At 38.3% G+C, this 23,525-nt stretch overlaps 1 protein-coding gene across 1 annotated transcript; it reads right to left on the reverse strand.

Moving 5' to 3' along the window:
* Window positions 1-2,939: 2,939 nt before the first annotated feature.
* On the reverse strand, window positions 2,940-23,060 carry LOC132332225 (inter-alpha-trypsin inhibitor heavy chain H3-like). The gene is made up of 22 exons (XM_059856286.1): window positions 22,956-23,060; window positions 18,962-18,985; window positions 17,667-17,833; window positions 16,569-16,673; window positions 15,993-16,155; window positions 15,198-15,308; window positions 14,606-14,731; window positions 14,056-14,172; window positions 13,126-13,294; window positions 12,681-12,806; window positions 12,252-12,433; window positions 11,077-11,262; window positions 10,624-10,763; window positions 10,073-10,227; window positions 8,283-8,288; window positions 7,526-7,552; window positions 6,591-6,641; window positions 6,105-6,218; window positions 5,330-5,534; window positions 4,072-4,244; window positions 3,478-3,589; window positions 2,940-3,378 (listed from the first exon to the last, which is right to left on the reverse strand). Exons 1-22 carry the CDS (start codon window positions 23,043-23,045, stop codon window positions 3,249-3,251), a joined length of 2,679 nt encoding a protein of 892 aa, XP_059712269.1. The 5' UTR covers window positions 23,046-23,060; the 3' UTR covers window positions 2,940-3,248.
* Between the last annotated feature and the right edge of the window lie 465 nt (window positions 23,061-23,525).

Below are 23,525 nucleotides of genomic sequence, written 5' to 3' on the forward strand. Positions count from 1 at the left end.
CAGCCATTGGCTGGTTGCAAAACCTCTGGTTGCAAAACACTGCATTTCAAACCCAAAAGTTAGCAGCTTTTTTTTGGCTTCATTTCATACATTTTGCAAACATTGGAAGATTTTTTACAAATAATGAACATCTAAAACCCAACCTGCTGTGCACGGAGGTAACACTGCTGAGTAAACACACACACACAGAAGCCTCTGCCCATGAAAGCCAAGCTGTAGTTTCAGTCTTCTACTTTTTGTAAGTTTTAATTCCAAAATGATTTTGTTTTAGAATTTCAGTTCCTTTGTATCTTTGAACCCGTAAATATGCCAGCATTATAGGCAGTTTAACAGAAGTTTCTTTCTATCATGCCAATAATATATAACTGGAAAAACCTTTTAATTTTAAAGCAATGTACTAAAAGTGAAACAATTTCTTGCCAAAGTCAATAAGCTAAAACAAACTGTGTAATTAGAAGCCTGTTTTTTGAAAGAACTGTGAAGACATGATGCCAAGATATGTTTGTGTGAATTGCTTGTACTTCCAAGGTGCTGATTTTACTTCACAAACTACATGACAAACTGTGGAATTTGGAAACTGGAAGTACCAGATTGCTCACTTCACTGCATCAAAACCAGGCTTCCCAATCTGATTCCATAATAGATGAACTTGGGATCTGAATCACAAGCTGTTGATCCAGGGTTATATCAGCAGAGTTGCTGAAAATGAAATATTCCCTGCTTTAAGTTGCAGGGTGTCTGTGTGTCACCTCCTGCTAGCAGCAGGGATAGAAACAGCGCTGAGCAGGAAGCAGTGGCTCATGTTGGGGGCAGCTTTCACCTGGGACCCTCTGCTTTAAGTGAGGCTCAATCTGGCACAGGCCATGCTTGAGAGCTGTACTCAAACTGCAGTGCCTGAGCTTTCCCAGGCAGCTGCTGCCTTGCTAATGCAGTTCTCCCTTGCTGCAAAGAAGCTCTGGGCCAGGGAATCTATTAAGGTACAATAGAAACTCCTCACATTTTTCAAAGATTTTATCTGACTTTGAATAGACAAGTTGTGCTGACAGAGATTTCTGTGCTTTCTCCGGCAGCCCAAAGTTGCTGGTGTGCCTGGTTGCTGCAGTCTCAAATGCATGTAGTGCTTCTTCCCCTCTGCACTGCACTTTCCATTCTGTAAGTAGGTGCTATTCCACTCTTCACTTGAATTCTCTCTTAATTTGTTGTTTAGTCCCTCTCCTCCTGCGCTTTCCAAGCAAAGTGAGTTCTGGTGGGTTTCTGATTTCCTATGTTCCCTTCCCTTGCTCAGAAGCTGAAAGCAGATGCAGTAATGAATATTTGGCATTTTGTAATTTCTAATTGCAATACAAAATAGTGTCAGTGTATATGTAACAGATATATGCATATCTCACAGGATATGACCCCACACTTCCCTTTTTAACCAGCAGCCATTAGCAAGAGGAGTAAATGTTTTATCTAACTGGGAGCGTCTGTCTGCTGCTTCTCTCTGCCCTCTGTTACCTTTAGCAACATTTGCTGTTGCCTCCTGCCTTGCAGCAATCTCCAAGCGCTTATTGAGCAGGAGCCATGCTAAAGCAGACCTGAGAGCAACTCGTGGTTCCCAATCAGTCACAGACAGGACTCCTGCCAGCTCCAGAGATTTGCGTCATCCCAGTAAATCAAACAGGAAAGCTCAGGCTGGCCAGGTTTGTCTTATGCCCAAACTCTGCCAGCCAGGTAGGTCAAGGTCTGCTGTCCACTGCTCAGCTTTATGGTGTTAATGGAGCAAGGGAGCACAGGACCAGCCCCATGGACAGTGCCACAGATCCTGTCCCGGGATCCAAAATGGATAATTTCTTTATTTCAATCTAGTCCATCTACTTAATTCTCTTACAATAAAGATTTAGAACCATGTAAACTTAAACTTACTAGTTTCAATGTTCTGGTCTTCTCTCACTCCTTCCTTTTGCTCTCCTTGGCTCCCTTGTTTTCCAGTCACTTATTGCCTACTGTAGAAATTACCTGTTTTCTTTCACCATTGCTGTCTGGATTTAGCAGGCAAAGATCTGCAGCCACTCTCACACCCTCTACTCTCTCCTATTTATTTTCTTCTACAAAACTGCTGCTTTCAGTAAAGGATTTTTCTCCTCAAAAAGGCCTGTATCTCCCATAATTTTAGCAGTAAGTATATAATTCCTCCATTTTTTTCTTCTTTGATTTTTCTGATGTATTTTTGTTCACCTCTACCCTTGTTCTTTCAATTTGACCTATCATATCTTTTATCACTCCTTTCTCCCGCTACACTCCTCTTTTCTCTGTGTTCTACATTCTAGTTTTCCACACAATGACTTTCTTTGTCATACTACTGTTGGAGAATTTTCTGCTTTACCATGTGAGACCACAACTGCCTTTTTGTGGCTGATTTGATCAAAAGAAATCTTGAAGTAAATAAGAAATATGGGAGGGAGAGAACATGTTTTTGGTTGGGTGGGTTTTTTGATTTAGAAGTAAGAGCTTGCAATTTCTTGCTGTAAAAAATGAATGTATAAATAAATGGGGCACTTGCCCTGAATGTGTTCATAAATTCTTTTATGGGAACAGAAGGAAGGGTCTTCCTCAAGAAAGTTACAGTCCAAAAGAGCTTTCATTACTCAAATGTGAGTGCTGCTTGCAACCTTAGTGTTTCATTAATTTATAAAGATTCAGACATTCAAAAGAGAGGTTCAAATTAAAATGCTAAAATACAGAATTCCTGGATGCCAACAGTCACCTCCTGTGTTGGCAACAGCCCTCAGCTCTGCACAGTCCACCTCAGGTGGTTCCAAACACCACGGGATTATCCCAAAATCTGGGCTGGGCTGTCAGATATCCTCTTGTGCTCAATTTCAAAATGCATCTGGCACCCTGGGCTTCGTGAAACTGGCATGAGAACATTGAGCTGTCAGAATAACAGAACCAGGCACTGAGTACTGATAATTTTATTTAATCAATCCTGACACAATTATTGATTAAAAATTGGGTAGAGGGTTTCTGTTATGAAACAAAGTAACATTTTAAGTCAGAATTTTAAACCTAATAAGGAGGTCACTTCAGACGATGAGGGATCTTGCACTTCAGATTGGATCAAATGCACAGTAAAACTCTCTATGAGAATCCATCATACCTTGTCCTTGCTAAACATGTATGCTTATATGCTTTGAATAGATCTTATATATTGAAAATACTGTTTTTTCAGACAAATATTGTCTTTCTGTGCATTTGGAGGAAGTTTCTTAGAAGAGACTGGAAACGATATAATCTGTGTGAACACCATCTATCAGCCCGGCTCCATTGTCATGGACAAACCAGCAAGGAATATCAACCCCGTGTGTAGGATCTCTTCTGTAATCCTTCTGCCAGCCCCTGAAAGGGAAAACACAGCCATGGGAGTACTGAGGTAGGAACTGCACCTGGACAAGGAATCTTGCCTAATTCTTTGCTAAGGGCTTAATTATTTTGTACCTTGTTACTGTCAGTTCATTGTTTTTAACAATCATTGTGGCATCTGGTTTCTTGGGATCAGACCCAGGATGAATTTCAAGTATGGTGAAGTCAATGGGCCGGAAAAACTGTCCTAAAAAGAGAAGCTAAAATTACCATTTCAGGCATTAAAACAGAAGCAAACCAAACAGAAATCCCAGAATTTCTATATTCCTGTGCCAGTTTCCTTGTCCCTTCAGAGTTTGGATTGGATAAGCAAACCCCAAGTTTCAGGTAAGCTGAACATATGCCTGAGGTGTTATTGGTATTTTTTTCTGTTTATGACCCAGAATTGTACCCACATCATCTGTATGAAAACTACAGCTTCTGACTGCACAGAACAATTACAGCCTTTTCTAGATATCCTTCAAGATATCACTTGGTGTGTTGTCTATTCTGTTGAATTTGTTACATATTTTCCAAGTCTTCCACTTTTAAATAATCAAATAACCCACGTGTTGATCTCTGAAATAATTTCTGGGTGTGATTATTCTCAGCACAAGTACAATATTCTATCTATAAATTATGTAGCCTCATAAGGAAAGGCAAGCAGGGAAACACTAAACAAAGTCATACCTAATAATCCATGGGTCTGTTCAGACAGTTTATCACTTTTCAATGTATACAGTCCCAGGAAATCTTGGTGGAGGGGATGTTTCTTCCACACTTGGTGCAAAACAACAACAAATGAGGCACCACTGCCCATTGAGAGCACCAGATTTTTTTTCCTATTAATTATCAAAGTTAAACTGAGGAAAAAAAGAAAAACATGACTTAGAACATTGTGTTTACCAGAGTTAACAGAACAGAAAGGCATGTGAGAAGAAAAAACAAATGTAGCTTTATAAACGCTCAGGGCTTTTTAAGAGAGAGGGTTTGCTGCCTAGTTTGGTCCATGGAGTCTCTCTGTGTGTTCACAGAGAGTCACAGAATCATATTAAATGACACTGGAAAAGGCTACCTGGACTTTAAACTTTTCAGTAAGGTGTTTTAAGCAAAACCTGTCCCTTAACAGTGTAATTGGTTACAGATAGGTTGGTGATATGTAGATACAGCACCTGATGCTCAGTGATACAAATTCTATTATTAAACCATCAGTTCTTTGCCTGAATGCTACATGACACTTTTTCCTTTAGTCTTTCAGAGAAGTCAACTCCCAAACTGCCTATTTTAGTGCTAGGATAGAGAAGATTTGCTTCTGATTGTGTCAGTGATACCATCCGTGTGTTTATCACAATAAAAAAAATCATGTGTAGGAATGAGAGTTTGCTCTTTCTGCTGCTGGGCCTTGAGAAGGCAGGGATTTTATTCTACACAGTGAAATGTAAAGGAGGAGGAAGAGAAAATGTTGCCTGTTCCTTCTAGAAACATTTTGCACAGGTATAAATGATTCTGTAATAGATTCCATGGGAAATATACCTGCTGACAAGAAAAAATATACCAATCCTGTGACTGCCATAAGTTCAATTTTTAAAATGGAGATTTGCTTTTGGAACACTATTATGCCTTTGAAAGATTGCACACTATGTCTGCAGTTACTCCTTAAGCATTTGCAAGACGCTGCTGTACAAAGCACAATACCAAATCTAGTTTTACCTTAGAGCAATAGAAGATCAGGGAAAAGTCTTCATTTACTTATTTCAAGTAGAGAAATTTGTGACTAATTCAGCAATTACCCAACAAAGTAGAGAGCAGAATCCAGCAAGGCTTGAATCAATTGCTTTGGTAGATTCCCACACAAATCTTAGAAATTTATTATTGATTAACATTTAAAAATATTTTAAGAGGAGTAGAAAGTAATACAAGAGCCTAATACTCTTTCAGTAAGTCTTACCCTGCTTGTTGCAAGGTGACTGAGTCCAGCCAGGTGAAACCTGTTTTTTCATCACCATTCTCAATTGTGATCCTCTCAGGTGTTACTGTCAGCTTTACATCCAGGTGCTTATTTGCAATACCAAGTTTTCCAAAATATGAGTTTTGGATTTTTGCATCACTATTTGCTCTCTTATCACCAATAAGTTCTCCATTGACCGTGATGCCTAATACAGAAATAAAACAAGTATTGTTTTATAGACAGGACCTGATCAACTGATGTCAAGGACTGTCTTGAAAATTTAACATCATAAGAAATTAAATATGAGTTGAAAAATAGATCAGAATTACATTTGAATGTTTGTACCAAAGCAAAATCAAGTTCTGGGGGTTGTTCTGTGAATTTCCACAATGCCAACAATCATTTTGTTGGGAAAAGTTCTGTTTTTCCCAAAGCACAGAGAGTTTGTGATGGGTACAGAGTCTGAGTGACATCAGTCTCTCTTTACCAGATATTCCACAAACTGGTGACCTAAGGATTATTTTATTGCTTCTACTACAATTCACTGAGACAAATTACTACTCTCAACTCTCACAGTGGTTTTTAAAGTAAGTTTAAAAGTTCATTTTGCTACAAGAAGTGAAAACAGTCATGGTAATGGTAAGCTATCATAGCTACAGGACCTCCTGCTAGCTGTGCTGGGAAAAAAAGCTTATGCATTATAGAGAAATAGCCTCTAAACATATTTTGTTAGAAATATCCTGTATTAAAAGAAAAAAAAAAGTTAAAAACTCACCTGTAACTGGATCATTTATTAAATTTAAGATCATGCCAGGGTTTTCGTTGATATTGAAACAAATGGCATCTTTTTTTTGTGGCACTGATATAATAAAGTGTGGATCTCCATCAACTGTAAAGGCAAATCACTGGTGTCTGTATAGTGATACACAGAGTCAAAGCTCCACATGAGCATTTAATATTGCTTAATGTTTAAATTTAATAACTAAATATAATTTTTTTAATAGAAAACAGGCAGTTAACAACACAAAAATTACTGATGGGAAAGAGGGCTGAGAAAATGACCACATATAATTTCAATTACTTGATCTTTAGATGACACTAAGAAATGTTTAAAAAGTAAATTAAAATACTTGCCCCTTTAAAATGAAAAAATGGTTGCTGTTATGGAAGGGAAATATTGAAAATATTCATAAGCATTGTGTAATTGAGCCTTAAATACCCTCTTCTGTTCTCCTAGACAGGCACCACTCCAACTACTCACCACTAGTATACCATGTGGGTGGTGATGCATATGTGTAATAGAGTGGTGAAGCTGCAGAAGGAAAGAAAGTTGTTAGAAAACTCACACCAAAATGGAAAATTGCATGGCCTATGTAAGAAGTCAGGGAGTTAATATGCTAGGTAAATCAGTAATGGCATCCTAGTTTTTCAAGCGTGTAATCTATGGAATGACAGTTTGTGTGCTACATTTGAATCAAAAAAACCTCCAGGATAGACACAGATTTCACTTGTGTCTAAATTGCTCTGAGGGTTTCCATATAGCCCAAGCAACATATCTGTAGGATACAAATATTTCAGACCTGAGGATTAAACTATCAGCAAGGACATGCAACATCATCTATCGAAAACTTCTGACTCTTTGACAGCTGGGGTTGTTTTGTTTGTTTGTTTATTTTACTTTTTTTTTCCCAGAATGAATTTAAGTCTTTTCAGTGAAGACTTGAAAAATCTAGACAGAGATTGGCACTAATATCCAGAGTAAAAGCACAACTCTAACTCTCCCATTTCCAGGATTGCCCAGCCAGCAATGTGGTGGATCAGTTGCTGTCTCTTGAATAAAACAGATGCTTTTTGTACAAATGACTGAACACATTAATTTAGCCAGAGATGCTGACATCACAGTCCCTTGCTTTATAGAATTCCAAAGGAAATGCAAAATGAAGTCCATCCTCTGTTCTTGGGAAAGAGCTTTCAGGAAAAGATGGTGGTTTATGAACAGGTATTCACTCCTTATAAACTATTTAGCTGAAGCTCTGTCACCTCCTATTGTTCAACCTTTAAGTGTCTTTTCAGCAGTGAGCAGAATTTGGTAGTATTTGTAAAAGTCCAGTTGTACTGCCAGAAAAGGCATCTCTGCCTCTGTAATTTCAGTTGACAGTTCCTGCTCCATTCAGAAAAGTAAATTAAATTACTTACCCACCAAAGGATCTGTGAACATCCCTGCTTGAATGAAACAAAACGTTATTTTAGAGGCTACAAAGAACAACACCCAATCTCACCCACTTCATTCCTTCCACCTTCCAAAACAAACCTAAAAATCTTGTAATTATGTATAAATTTCTAAATATTACAAAATAAAAATTTAGTCAAAACATTTATTTAACAGTGCTACAAAGCAACAGTCTTGAAGGGGCTGGAAGAACACCCTGCTTTCCAGCACAAATGTAACTTCTCCAAGAGCATGGGGTTTGCTCTCTCTGGGACTGGGACAATCTGCTGCTCTCTGGTCCCTCTGTGCTACCTTCTTCTAAACTGCACTTATGGGAAGGAAGAATTCCCTGCCTGGTTCCACATTTTTCTACTCTGCTGCTCTTTTTACATCTGAAATTCTGTCAGGATGTCTCTGTGCTTTAGAAGTGGCAATCATAGCATGGATGAAGATATCTTTGTATGAGATGGCTACATACAGGTACCTGGAAGGCCCTGGTGGCAGCCCTGGACAGCAGCTGACTTGTACTGCCCTGAATTTTAGGATGGTGGGATGCTGCAATCATCAGAGACAGAAACTGAACTGAAACCACTATTTACAAACTTACCCATCTAAAAGGTTGTATATCTATTCATAACATGATCTTGATTCATTCCTCGTGAACTTTATGAAAACATTGCATCCTAGATCAAATAATTAATGTAGAAAATCCATGCTAAGTAAATTTAATAAAAATTTACATACCTTCAGCTGTTACCATGGGCAGGTAAGAAGTAAAAGAAAGAAAAATAGAAATTTACATCATCAGTTATACAATTAAACAGAAGGATTCTGACTCTAATAAAACACTGTAAAAAAATTAACTGATTGATAACTCAATCAGCTATCTTTAGTATTTTGTAATGCCCTTTCTTCCCAGTGATACAACTCAGTATTTGTAGATCAAACAGAAATGTACTGAAAGTAAAAAGCTGTTATGTGGGGCAGCAGAACTGCAATTTATTATGTATGGAACAAGAGCTCTATTTGGAACTGTTTAATTGTTGTGCCATACCTATATTGCAAAATGTTCCTTACTGGTTTTACTATTTTGTGGTTTTCCAGGCATTTGGATGATTCTGTTAATACTGACTGGATGATTCAGTACATTGATTTGTGAATTGAGACTTTAGGGTGAGTAAAATTGGGGTTTTTTTTCTTACATAGGGGCAGAGCTTTGAGTATTTTCTCCTATTACTGCTCTATACTATCAATACACAGAGAGGATTTCCTTTGGAAGAGGTTCAGAAAAGAGCTTTTGTACTACAAATACCTGGAAAGGGAAAACAAAGAACTGAAGATAACTGAGTGGATGTCAATTCTGTCAAATGTTTGGGGGTTCCATCTTACGGAGACCAGCTGTAAACTTTAAAGTCATTATGTTGTGTAGTGGCTTGAGTGTTAAATTAATCATGAAGGGGTTTTATGGCAGTATTCCATTATAGGAGTCATGAAAAATAATGCAAAAATTTATCAGCATAATGCCTGAAGAATGATTCAGAGTTGAAGGGCACTTAGCAATTCACTGGTTTCAGGACTTACTCACTAATCTCCAGTATCTGTTATGCTAAAATGCCCTAAGTTCCTATGCCAAAATCAGGAGATTAGAAACTTTTTCATCTAGAAGGCAGCAGAGAGCCCACACAGAGCCTCCAAGGAACTTTTGGGGCCTCTAAACAAAAGTTGGAGAAAAAAATAAAGGATGCTGATAGAAGAGACTGGGAAGCCTCTGTCAGACCTGTGGGATGAGGGTGGCTCAAACAACACAAGGAGATGAGGTTAGGATGGCTGGGGGGCACACTGAGCACAGAGCACTGCTTTGCTTGGCCAAAGAGCAAGGAGGAACAGAGTATTTGTTACACAGGGGTTAAACAGGGACGCTGAATTGTAGGAAAGAAGAATATTTCACTGAGCAAAGAGTTCATAATTAGCTAAAGTATCAGAGGAGTTGAAAATAAATTGCGTGTTTTCAATATAATTGCTTCTCTTTCTGCAATATATATATGACTATTGTGTTTTACATAAGTAATCTCAATCTTTTTACAACCTGATATATCCTGCCTGAGGAAGAGCTCATGCAAATTTTCCCTTTTCATGTGGAAAAAGGTTACTACATCTATCCCTAGGCTGAAGTATGTAGAAAAATAAAGGAGAAAGTGATGGTAAATCATCTGAATATAGCTGGATTATTAGATTAGAAATGCTTCTTGGTTTTCAGGGTCTTTTTCTGTGATAGTTTTTCTATTTAGTTTAAAATACATTTATTTTAAATTTATAGTACTTTGCCCATATGATTTAGTAATGAAGGATAGTTTGATGGAAATGAGCTTTACAATGAGAAGTAATTTTGCATAAATCACACACATGCCAGGCTTGGAAAGTAGATTTTGCAGGTACATATTTAAAACTCTGCCCACATGAAAGCCTTTCTTTAGGGTAACATCAAAGGAACTCTTAGCTTCTCAAATACAGTACAATTGTGAAGATGTCTATACCTTCAGTGGGTTTATCAGCAATCCCCTCTTCATTTTCATTTTCTTCTGGTTTTGTTACCACCATGGACGTCAGTGGTGTTACAAACTTGTACTTTAGTGAGAGAGCCAGGGCTTGAGCTGTAAGGTTTTCCTTTTCTTCTCCTGTGGCTGTAATGCTAAATACAAGAAGAGACTCCCAGCATCAGTGATTGCTGAATCACTCACCACACTTCAGATTACAAATTTTAAAGTAAAGTTATTTCTCTGCAGGTAATTTATCAATAAGACATAACTGTTACAGCCTAAGAGCGCTTCTGATTCTACTGGCTGTCCAAGAGAAAGGCAAAACTGTGCTTTTTACTTGCAATAATTTAAAATTGTTTCATTTGCAACCTGAAACATGAATACTGAGGCTAGGGAGGAGAATAGGTTGATGGATTTCCCTCACTGATTTTTATGATTTTCCACTGGCACCTCAGTGGGATGTGAATGTCAGCTTCACATCCTAGAAACTGCAGGAGTCAGAGGCTGTAAGGGGTTCAGAGCTAAGGTATAATTCCAGGTATAATTACCGTTTTTCCAAGAGTTGTTCAATGGTAAGATAAGCCCAGAGCCTTTCAATGTACTCTCCAAATATGTAGTGTTGTTCTTGGAAAGCCTGAGCTGTCTGCTCAGCTCCTTGCTGGGTAGTGTACGACAGGGCGTCTTGAGCCTGTTGGGAGTAAGAATGTTCTCTGCATCACAAGTAGCCAGGGACTGACTAAACTGACTTAGTTCCCAAAAACTAAGACCTTCACACCTGAAAATCATAGGAAATTGAAAACCAGTCTGGTTCTACACCAGAAAATTGACAGTGTTGTATGAGGAATTTTGTCCCATTGTTTCTGGAAATTTTAGAGGTGTACACTACAGAACGTAACCCAGTATTCCACTTTCACATGGCATTTTTTTTCATCACAATGGAGGCAAAAGAAGCATTCAGAGATTTTTTGTAGCTTACATAAGTCAAAGAAATCCATACTTACACCTTCACCTCTTACATCTACAGACAAATGGTTTTGGTTGCTGTCTACAAAGCGCCCAGCCACCACAATCTCAGACCCATCATAGAAATGCTTGAAGCTGTTAGTAGTTAGGTCTGATATTTCATTTTCTGGGTAGTTTAACTCCACATCTATGAGCATGGGATTTGACACCTCATCATAAAACCCCTGTAGGATTGAAAGAAAAAAAGAAAACATTTAACTATGATTGTTTCTTTAGTTCATGGGTAGATCTGTAACCAGAAACATCCTGCTGTTTCAGCAATGAAAAATAAAAGTGTATTTTATAAGAAATACTTAGATGTTTAGTTAAATCTCAGAGCGTAAGGCCTGGAAATCTACAAATAATGGAAATGAGAAAGGACATACAAACTCTTCAGTCTTGCTAAGAGAAAGGAAGAATATTTGAGAACAATGTGCTGTGGATGATGAGTTCCATCAACGTAAATCAAGAAGGATACCAAGCCTCCCATTATTTGATAGAGATAATTTTCTACACCTCTTCTCTGCAGAGACTGACATGGCAACATAATCAAAGGAGACTGGGTATTTGATTTTATCAGAGCTTGCAATGAAATCTAATATCTAATTTTTTGGTGAATTCTTTGAATGGCTGCTGCTGGAATGTGAGAAGTAAAAAAAGACAACCCTGTATGGCCTATACCAGTTTTCATATCTTATACAACTCTAAAATGCTTCAGGAGTCTTGTAAGATACACCTGCTTTCAGAGAGCTTCTTGAGAAAGAATATCTAGACCTTTATGATTTGTTACTCTTCTTGTCCCTTGACATGACATTAACCCACATGATCTGTGAGTTGCAGGAGATAGAATGACTGCAGCAATTCCACCAGAGTGTCCTTCAGAACTGTGAGTGTCACCCTATGCCAAGTTTTAAACTCCCTGCCATAGCCCACAGCATGTCCCTTTTACTGTCCCTGCACTTCCTGCTCATATAAGGGAAGGGGAAAATGAAATGCAACTAAAGGTCCCTTGCAACTCAAACTATTCTGTGATTTTAATACTCTGATCACAGTAGACTCTGGAGCATCTCAGTGTCAGATTGCACCCTGAGATTTTGATTATTTGAAAATTAGAACATGAATAGTTATCTGACCTAAAGCACCTCTGACCTCATGTACATGGTGATTACTTCACCTGAAGCTGCAAAGCTGTGTCAGAGTCAGGGTAAATCCGACGGGCCAATCCTTTATTCTCCAGTGCCATCCTCTCCAAGAAGCCGTAGTCAACACCACTGCCAAAGCCAAGGTTGTATAAGGTGTATCTGCCATCAATGGCCTTCTTCACTGCTTTCTCAATCTCCTCAGTATTTGATACACCTGCATCAAAACAGGAAATGTTTGAGTTGTTTTCAAAATAGATAAAATGATCACAAGATTAAATGTGATTTGGCATGTTCAGATTTCTTAGGAGACATTACCAAAAGCTTGATTTAGTACTATGACACTGGTATAGTAGCGTTCAAATCATGAAAATATACAGAAGTCAAAGATGAAGGCCATTTTAAACTAGCATTTTTTGTTAGTTAATGAAATATCTTTATTATTCCATCCAGCACAAACTTACCTACATTTGGCTGACCATCTGTTAACATGATAATTATAGAAGCACTTCTCTTGGGCACAAGGTTTTCTTCATGAGCAGCATTCAGAATATCAATTCCTCTCATCAAACCACCATGTAAATTTGTCACTATGAGGTAAACAAAGAAATTTGGGTTCAGCAAAGGCTGTCAAAATAAAGGTCTATTTTTCATTGGGGCCTGAAAAGATTTCATCACAATAAGAAAATGAAATATTTGGATTTACAAGCAGGGGGATGTCTAGATAGAATAGTACCTGGACTTTGGAAACATAAAGAGAAATAGATGTTATTTTCTGAGTAAAACTGAACTTCAGGAGTGCCTCATCAGCAATCTGAAACCCCAGCAAACTGGAGCATTATGTTCACAGAATCAATCAATAAATTAACTTACACAATGACCTACTGGCAAGGCCCATCAAGTACTTACGGCCTTGAGCAGAAATTTGCCGAACAAAATTCCTCGCTTCATCCAGATTCTCAGGAGTGGCCTTGATTAATGTTTCTTTCCAGGTAGATATTTCACTATCAAATAATATGAAATTGAAGAAGTCATCTTCTTTAATGTCATCTAGGATTTTTAGCAGTGCTTCTTTTGTCTGTAAGGCAAAGAGATTTAAATACATGATACAAAATTTAACAGAATATGTGCTTACAGATTTTACATCATTAATCTTTCAGCACTGGCTATTTTTTACTCCTACACAGTATATATTACAAAAACTCTGATCTTGTTCTGTTCTTGCCAGTCCCTGTGTCAATTTCAGAGTAACTCTAGGGAAGTCAGCTGCAATAACATCTGGTAAATCTTTGTAGCTGAGATGAAAATCCGGTTTCCTGTCACGGTTGGTTGCTTACGCTGAGATAAGGTGGCATGGCAAATGGGTAGTTACAGGTTAGTCGAGAAGCTCATAAACAAGCATGCCTGGATATTTTGATGCAGCACATCAAAAAAAATAGAAAGAAATTCTGAACATTAGCTTAGTCATAACTCTGAAAAGAGCTGCGGCTTCCCAGATACAGAGTGAACAGAGAAAATGCACATAATCTGTATGAACAGCTTATTTTGGAACTGTCACGCACATGACAGCACTCTCTGGAAATGCTGATATTTAGAGTTTTGAACTATAACATTTATAAGTAAATATAGGCTAAATGTATAGATTTTTGTTTTACGGCAACACTGCAAACTAGTACATCTGGCACTGGACATTAGAGAGGTCACACCATCGAGCCACTTTGTAACAGCTTGAGCAGCACATGTGCACTCTAAGGCATCATGTCTCTTCCAACACCATCTCTCTCCCAGCACTTTGTTCCAGCTCTTTCACTGGAACTCTACAGTAATGTAGTAACTTACTTGTTCTATTTCTCTTCCAGACATTGAGCCACTAGTATCCAATACAAAAATAATATTCTTGGACAACTTCGGAAGATTTGTTGGTGCAAAGAAGTGTACAAAATAGCCATTGACAATCTGAAAAAGAAAATGTTAAAAAAACCCCACACCACCACCAAAACTTTTGGTACATTATAAAGGTAAAATGATAAAGGAGATATTACTCTCATTAAATGTCTAACCTCTGAGTGGCCTAAAAAGTTTTAACGGCCCTGATCAGTCTCACCTCTGTCCATGGGCTCAGGGGTGTCACTTAAGTGCAAGACTGAGCCTTTAGTATTTAGACACTGAGCTACAGTGTCAGGACAGCTTCAGTGTCCTGTCTCCAGCTGTGTCACAGCTATAGCTGTTCCTATCTGTGGACTCCACTGTTTTGGATCCCACCCTGAAGACCCCACTGAGTGCTCCCACTGCCTGTCCCTTAGGAAAGAGCTGGCCCTCGCTGCACCCAGACCTTTACTGTGCAAGTTAAACATTTCAACAGTTCAGAATTTCAAGTTGTTAGACTTACCTGCAAATTATCCGGAGTTGTTCTCTTCACATCATATCTTACAGTAAAATCCCCATCCAAAACAGACTCTGAGCAACTTGCACACCTTCGCTGCTGGGCGAGGGTTGGCTTGAAAGAGATATGACCCTGAAAAGAAAAGCCTTCCTTAGATCTGACCCTTAACAGCTGAAAATCTTCTACAGAACACATCCACATTTTTTAAAAGCTGGTATATTTATTTTCACAGACATAAAAATAACCTGTTTTATTGGGTTAGCTGCTAGATTGTACAAATCCATATGTACTTATAAATTTATTGGTGGTAACTGACACATGAAGGCTGCTACCCACAGCTTTCTCCATATGAGTACTTCCCCATCTGCCTTGGGTCAGCTCTTCACGCTAAACAACACCTTTGATAAAGTTGTTGTATGTTTTAGGAATTATACTACCCCCATATAAGGGAAAACTACTTGTTAGTAATTCAGTTTTTCTGTAAGAGATAATCTTACTGGTATCCAGGTTTCCTCTTGCTGCCATTGCTAGCATTGAAATTATTATTTCAGAATTATAACCATAATATGTAAATCATGGAATGCAGTAATCAATGTACCTTTTTTCCTGAAAAAGTTTTTTTAATGGTATTTTGCAGCTCATTGGTGATGAATGTTCCTTCTGCTTCCAGCTCAGTGATACCCTGGGGCTCAAAGATATCTACTTCAATCTGAAATATTAATTTAAAATTTACTGTCATTGATTAAACCACAATATATCAACTCAGCCATTTACAGGAGGATCCGCAATACAGATGTGAAAGAGGGATATTCATTAAAAAAAAAAAGAAATTTACTTTTGTAATACGTAATAGTAGTCCAAATCTACATTTGTGTGGTGGACACATCTTCAGCCAAAGGGGCCTTTTCAAAAACAGAAGTTTAAAACAAAGCTAGAAATAAATAAACTTTAATAGAAATATGACTTGTTGGAAAGATAGTTAGTATATCTTATCAAGGCAGATAGACACAAAAAGCTGCAGTATTGCAGAATGTGACATATGTACCTCTGTCATTTAAAGATGGTGGTGTGAGAAAGCTGGAGTTTATGCTATAAAGGTATAATCAATTACTCCAATGCATCGTAATAGCTTTTTCAGTTTTTCATAGAGGATTTCTTTTGGAATGCTCAGTAGATGAGCAAATTTGTCAGGTTTACAAGTAAAAGCCTGCATTAAAGCATCCTGATGAGTGGTCCCCATGGAACTCATGGAAATGAGTTATCAGAAATGTTATCATGGCCTTTAGCTCACCTGTGAACCAGTAGAAAGGACCATGGTACTCCACTTTCAACAGATATGCAGAATTCCATAATCTCTTAAATTACAGTAAAATTTGATCAGTTTGCTATTTACCTCAAAATCTTTGACAAGCTGCTTTGGTTTTACTTTGATGAGCATTTCATATTTTCCAAACTGTCGCTTCAGCAGTTCCTCGTATGTGAGCTCAAAAGTGACTTTACTGGCTGCTTTAATGTTGACTGAGACAGTGAATTTTTCTGTTTTTCTTCCTGAAGCTCTGTATTTAAGTGGGTAGGAAAAAGATCTTTATTCTCTTTCACAGTATTTATTGTTGGTGGCATATGATTTTCAAAAAGAATGGGAATTTTCATATACTGCTAAAAATCATCAATCAATACTCAAAATCATACTCAACCTGTAGAATTAATTCAAGTTTCCCACTGAGCTTAATTCCAGGAATAGGTCCCACAAAGCCAGTGAATGTTGCAGGAACAGCCTTTCTATAGTTGCAGACAGTGCCTGTGCAGTCAGAGGCTGTATTTCCTTTCTACAATTTGTGCTACAATAACTATAACTTAATGATTGTTCTTTTGTCTCTTAATGTCAGCAAAGTGCCAGAATACAGCATTTCCAATCTCACAGTCTGCTATGGAGTGATGGTGTGGAAGCCACAAAAGACATGATCCTTACTTGACAAGACCAGCAGTCTGTCCTCTTGAAACAGCCTTCTCATACTGCTTTTTTGCAGCTTCTTTTTCCTTTATAGTTCCAGGATAGGTGACACCATCAATTGTCCTGCAGATGAAAAATTCCTAGTTCAGTGGAAGGATATGACAGGAATTTTCCCTTTATTGATTTGTTTGCTAATAACCTTTCAGAGACCTGCTATTGCCAAGATTTGGGCCCTTTCACTGAAGCCAGGCTCCTCAGAGAATTCAGCTGGAATAAAGAGCTCTGTGCTCAGTATCATAAAAGAATCTAAACCAATTTTTACTTTGAATTAGATCAAAACTTGGCTACAGAAACACAACTTACACCTGCCATATTCCTGCACTTCAGCAGCTTCACCATCTCATCTCATCTAATGGCAAACCAACTCTCTGGATGTGACTCACCTGTCCAGAGGAGCATTTTATCCTTGAGCTCCTTAGAGGACTAAGCAGCCATTTCTCATCACTTCATTCTACCAAAAAAGTTCTAAAATGCATTTATGAGGGTTTGTGTCCCAAAGTTACTGCTCCTCTTCACTGGAGATAAAGCAGGCACAGTGTGATTAGCAGAGATGGATGTGCTTAACTGAATCAAACCTCATCGTGGCGGAGAACTGCACGTGATTGCAACTAAAGGTACAAATGTAAAAGAATAATTCTACTTTCTGCCTTTCATTCAAATATGATTTTTAAATGAAGAGATAAATTAAGCTATAATGCCATCAGGGAAATTAAGTAATGGAACTTTCCTGGTTTGATAATATCAAAGCAAGTAAGAGGCGTTTCTGAAAAGGTGGATGAATCTTCAGGAAAGGTCCTGCATTCCCTAAGGTTCCCTTCTATTCATGATGATGAATAGAAATAATTGAAAATTAGTAATCTTTTCTAGAGATGTACCAATGTTTGCCTTTCTCCACATATCTTGCATGTTAAGTTAATAGTACCAGAAAATTACCCAGGAGGTATTTAGAAATCTATTCAAATGGCAAAGTAAAAATGAACATTCGAATTCCATTTCTCCCAGTTGAATTAGCACAGATTTTTAGTCTTCTTTAACAATACTGTAAAGATTACACACATGCTGAAGTTGGTAATGAAGGCTGTCTTAGGGAGTTCAACATCAAAGAAGACTTCTTTGGACACATTTCCACGGTTGACAGCTCGGCTGGTGATGACATTGTGTGCAAAGCGGGAGGTCACTTTACTATCAATTTTCATGCTATAGATTTCCATCCCATTGACAACCTGTAGATTGAGAAATGAAAAAAGATAAAAAGAGCACTAGCTGTTACACTCATGTGTGTATTAATCAGTTGTGATCATATTTTTAAAAAGAAACCACAGCAGCACATTGATCACTCCAAAGCAAAAAGAAAGAATGACCTGATATGAGAACGGGAGCACAGCTGTGTTTCCTTGGATATCTATTTCACTGATGGTGCTATTCCACAAGTCATAACTATAGACTTTAACAAAATACTACCACCAAAAATACTGCCATTATAGGAATAGGTTTTTTCTCTACTGAGTGAGTGAATTTTTATGGTTATTCAAAGAGCACAGCTCTTTACTGCTGCCTTGCTGTATTAGTGACTGTAGCAATCAGAGGAGTGGATGACTCCTAGAGCAGGGATGTAAGTAATCCTCTTGCTTTAAAATAGCCCAAATGCCTCCAAAATCCATTTTATGTTATTCTCATCTTCCTCCCAGCTGAAGCTCAGTCTTTTTTAAACAAGGAAATGGGCAAGGCAATATTTAATTTCTTTGAATGTTCAGGTATAAGGTTTCTGGACACTAAGTGAAAGCATGGGAACAACAGATGTTCCCATTAGGAACTCCACAGCAAGGTCTACTTCTTGCAGCAAAACCAGCCCTGGAAAGAACCTTGGAGTCTTTATGATGGGTCTGATTTCTGCTGATTAATTAAGAAGGTCCCCAAACAATCAAAGCATCATTTAAGCATTGCTGAAGGGGAATCCAGGTGCCAAGTGCAATCAGTCCCAGAGATGAGGTCTCCTGCCTTCCTTAGCAATAACTGCAACATAAAAGTAAAAACAAAACCAACATAGAATGAAAGTCTAGAGTCTAGTTAGAGACACAGAGGTGACTTCAAAAGAACTTAGGTATTTATTCAAATACAATGAGATTAAAAATCATTTGTTCATTCTCTTTCCTTGTCCAGGAGCTTCCATCAGAGCTTGGAAAGAAACTGTCTAGTTAGTCCTACTGCCTATAACAGGCAGCTCTGGGCTGTTTTCCTTGTCACACACTCAGGAATATCAATTTGCTCACAGAAACATTTTGTGAACACAGTAGGAATATTCTTGTCACTATAAAATCTTGGTAGCCCAGACAAAACCAAATCTTACTCACCAAGTCATTATCAGCATTTCGCTTCTGTAAAGAGAAAAAAAAAGGGGGGAAATCATGATTAGGTAGGAAAGCTGCATTTAGAAATAAATCTCTTATCATCTGTGTAGTTGTCACAAGTTAAAAGAAGTCCAGGAGAAGGAAGGCTTGAGAAAGGTCTTCATTAATAAACTGAAGTAAATTTGAGGGAAAAGCAAGTAAGGGATGTGAGGCAGGTTGGAGTTATTTTGCTTATGGCATTCCCAGCTTTGGTGCATCTTTTGGTTTTCATTTGATGTTAGTACATTAAATACTTTGTTTTTGAAAGGTAAGTTCCAATGTTGCTCACTTTATGTTGCTCATGTGACACAAAAAGTGTCTTGTTCCAGCTGAAAATAAACATGGACCTTTGAAATATGAGGGAGAATGAGAGGGAAAGAGGTTCAAATGCTTAGGGCCATTTATAATTAAATGTCATTGAAACTAAAGAACACAGTAAAATCTGTTAAATAGGTCTTCCTTGAGTAAGGGTTGGCTGTATGGTGACCTCAAGTAAAACCAAACTATCTTGTCCTCATAGTTACATCTTTTTCTTGACAATTCCTAGATCTGAGTTCTGCTGTACATATTTTCTTTTCAAACTTGTTTTCCTTTGGAAGAAAAAGAAGAGTTGTATCAAAGCATAAAAACCCACTTTGCACAGTTTTTTTCCTGTCACACAAATCCAAACTATCATGCAGATGCAGCCTTACATTTTTTTCAGACTCCTAAATTTTTCCCGTTTCAGCCCATCAGCCTCTCATCCTAACATGACCAGGTAGGAAGGTAATTCAGAAGGATTAGATAGGAGAGGCTGTCACTACAAAAAGCTGCATGGAGGGGGAAAAAACAAGCAGTTAAAACGTGGGGGTTTTTTTCCAATATTTGCTCCTAGAGTAGGTGCAAATATCAGAAGGAGTATAACAGTATCTCGTACTCTGTTCTGAAAGAGAGGACAGGCACTAAACAAACTTCCTGAGCGCTGTTAAAACAACAGCTTGTGTAACTCAATTCCCATCAGCTCAGCTGCAAACACCTTATCTCATCTGGCTCCAAGAGCCTTGGGGGTCACATTTTGTGGAATCGTGTGTACCTGCTCCATCAAAGGCAGGGGTAAGGACACAACAAATCAGACACACATCTCAAGTACACTGAAGGCTTCCAGCACCTTTCCCAGTAGGAAACTGAAATACAGAGGGTTATTTTTTCTTTATTTTTCGGGTTCTTCTCAAGACACTATATCAAATCTGTGGTAATGCAAGGTTTGAGGGAGGAGGCTTCTCTTCTGCTGTAAGAGCCTGGCAAAAAATGTAAGTGTGCATTCCTTTAGGTTCATCTTTTAAACTGTTAATGCCATCCAGATGATTTCTGCGTGTCCATCTCTCCTTTTCACAAGCATATATGGATTCCTTTAATGCCAGTATAGAGTGTGCACCAACTCAAATCTGACCTTTCTAATATTGGAAATATTTTTTCTGTATCCATACTGTCATTACAGCTTGTCATTTCCACTTAAAATACACAAACTGAGGTATACACCCTGGGAAATGAAAAGCTGGAACTCTGTGAAATGTCAGTTTGTTTGGTACAAACTTTTCCTTACAGTGGAATTACCACACCGCTTATACAAAATACAAAAAAAAAAAAAAAAAAAAAAAATAGACCTATAAAAACGTGTATAGCTACAAATTCTGCAATTCTGACTACTGCTTCCAAACTGAAAAATACTTTACCTGCTTTACCTGCATTTGAGTTTTACAGAATTGCTGTTGTGCACATTCTTTATCAGAATCATGGCTTCAATGGTAGTTTTGAAGGAGTTCTATTTTGATTCTGTAAATATTTTGAGGGGTACTCTGCAGTTTCCATTGAAACTACAGAAAAATCTCTCTGTGAAAGGCACTACTACTCACTTTGCACTTGGGCTGATCTCCAATGGAGATACTCAATCCAGCTGGACATCACCCAGCTACCTGCTCCAGCTGACCCTGGTTTGTACAGGGGAGGGGATTACGTGACTCTAAGTCTGTGATTTTGTTCTGGGTCTTTTCATTTTTAATGATTCACTTGGGTGTAACCTGAGCCATCACTATCATCAAGGTCATTCCGAGCTACGTGGGCAAACAGCAATAGTGTGCCAATAAAAATGATGGTGCAATTCTAGACTAAAATGAGAATTAACATCCTCTACCTTGGGTAATTGTTACTCGATAAAACGTTTCTGTATTGTTTTCACATACTTGCCAGGTGCACCAATTATTAGAATTTCATTATTTTTCAGTTGTGCAACAGCAACAAACTTCTTTTGTTTAACACTGTTTTGCTGTGGCAGCAGAAAAGAATAGAGGTGCAAAGAATCTACGGAAATTGGAAAGTAAAAGAGAAATTTGATCTCCCAAATAAACAGAGAGGGAAGAGAGGATTCTTTTACAGTATTTGCTGAAAGAAGCCCTGATTGTACAGCTTGGGAAACTAAACCACAGCACAACTAAAAGACTCAGCAAAGACTGTGCAGTTATCTTGAAGTGACCTCTGGGAATCCACAGCGCTGAATGAGGTATTTGCATATATCCCTAAATGCTACATAGGAAAACAAGGCATGAAAATTATCTCTGAATCTACAGCAGCACTGAGGATTTCATCACCCCAAGTGATGCCAATTGGATGCCCAGAGAGGAGCCCATAATGCAGCTCATAGGAACACAGTGTGCCAGCACACTCAGGGAACTCTGATGTGGATTTTTGTTCCATTTTCAGCAGAATTGGGTCTGCCAACTGTGTCTACCTGGCTGTGGCTCTAAAAGCAGCTTTGACAGCTTAAAGGTAACCAGACAGCCAGAATTCCAGCCACTCTCCACCACTGGATACTGCTTGCTCAAAGGGGCCAAGACACAGATTGGCACTGAGACCTTCACCCTACAGAGCAGTCTCCTCCATTTCAATCAAATCACACTTGCATAAAATACAGAACAAAACTGGGAGAATCAGCTGGCTTTTCCATAGTGCTCTGCACGTCTAGATGGAACATTGCACAGAGCTTTGGCAGCTGTCCATTTAGAAAGGCTTTAGGATTGTGAAACACATAGAGAACTCCAGACACTACAGTAAGCAGAAGGAAAAAGCTACATCATATCTGGGCTACATGATGGTTAAATAATAAGAATCCCTGGCATTTCCAATTTGCAGCATTAGATCTCATGTTGACTTTTAAAAGTTAGGCATGTTACTATCCTGATTTTCAAAGAAAAATCTTGGCAAAGATCATAACCTCATCAACAGCAATCAACCATAAATTGTTTTGTCCTGTTCTACCCAGTAACTCAGAATGCTCCCTAAAGAGATTTGTCCTCTGTAACTTTTCAGAGCACACAGCCACTAAGAGAGAGGGAAATAATTTATGGAGGCGAGGAGTACTGGCCAGCAAGATAACAAAAGAAAATTAGGCAAAAACATCTGGCAGCACTGCCTTAGTCAGAGATCCAATCAAAACCAGAATGGCTCCTTTGAGAGATGTATCTCATGTTGTGCTAACATGGAATTCTTTTGAGAAAAATCCGACCATGTCATTTGGACTGTGGGCATTTATCTTGATGCCATGTTACAGCTCTGTTTTCTGCTTCTTAGAGCCATCTTATTCATTGTGTTCCTTAAGAGGTGCCAAAGTCAGTTCTCTGGCAGCAATGATTGCTTTACACATTTAAATATTTTACTAAAACATGTCACCATTACGTGGTGATGACAGGGAAAACAGAGGAAATGGATGTTTTAAAAAGAGAGAGAGAAGGACTTCAGAGCTGATTAAAAACTGGGGCTGATTAGAGATCAAGCAGTCTGAGTTCCAGTTTTTATCCTGTGTCCAGGGGTACCAGAGAACAGAGCTCCAGCTGCCAGCATTGTATGAACTCTCTGATAATTGCTGATAAACGACAAGAAATTAATCTCTGAGGACTGGGAGACCCACACATGGTTAATTACTTACCTTGATGTTTCTGACATGTGTTAGCAAAAGGTCTGAGGATGCAAAGGCAGGAATCAATACTAAAATACAAAGCAATAGATTAATTTCCATTTTGGAAAAAAGTGAAGTTCCAATTGGAATTATATGCATAAATATATAGAGCTTTGTTTACCCAATGTTAATAAATAACCCAATGACAGAAGTGGGATTAAACATTAGGCATTTGGAAATAATCAGGCGCTGAATTTTGAATTAGTATAATTTTTAGAATACTGTTAGAAAATCTCTTAAAGAATGTACAGAATAATTCAGCAATGTCTCCTCTATGTAATAGCTCCAAACAGAAATTCACAGCCATTTCCGTATTAGCAACTGAGATTAATCTCCACCCCAGACCCACTTTTTTCCCACATGAAAACTGTCATCTTTCTGATACTTCCTTAAAGGCTTCCCCTGGCTCAAATTTACTGCAGCCCTAACAGAGCTTGCAGTCTGTGAAAGCCATTTAAGCTCCGTTTCAAAAGCACCCCTGTAAGCCTCCGTATCACTCAGGTACCCGATTTAGGTACCGTTATTTGACACGTATCCTGT

Source organism: Haemorhous mexicanus, chromosome 11 (genome assembly GCF_027477595.1).
Source record: "Haemorhous mexicanus isolate bHaeMex1 chromosome 11, bHaeMex1.pri, whole genome shotgun sequence".
Classification (NCBI taxonomy): Eukaryota; Metazoa; Chordata; class Aves; order Passeriformes; family Fringillidae; genus Haemorhous; species Haemorhous mexicanus.

Coding starts and splice junctions, on each gene's coding strand:
- LOC132332225 (XM_059856286.1), bottom strand. CDS start 23,045: ATGGAAATTAATCTATTGCTTTGTATTTTAGTATTGATTCCTGCCTTT. Junction 16,156..16,568: donor CAGACTGCTGGTCTTGTCAA/GTAAGGATCATG, acceptor ACTTAAATACAG/AGCTTCAGGAAGAAAAACAG. Junction 13,295..14,055: donor CTGGAAGAGAAATAGAACAA/GTAAGTTACTAC, acceptor TTTGCCTTACAG/ACAAAAGAAGCACTGCTAAA.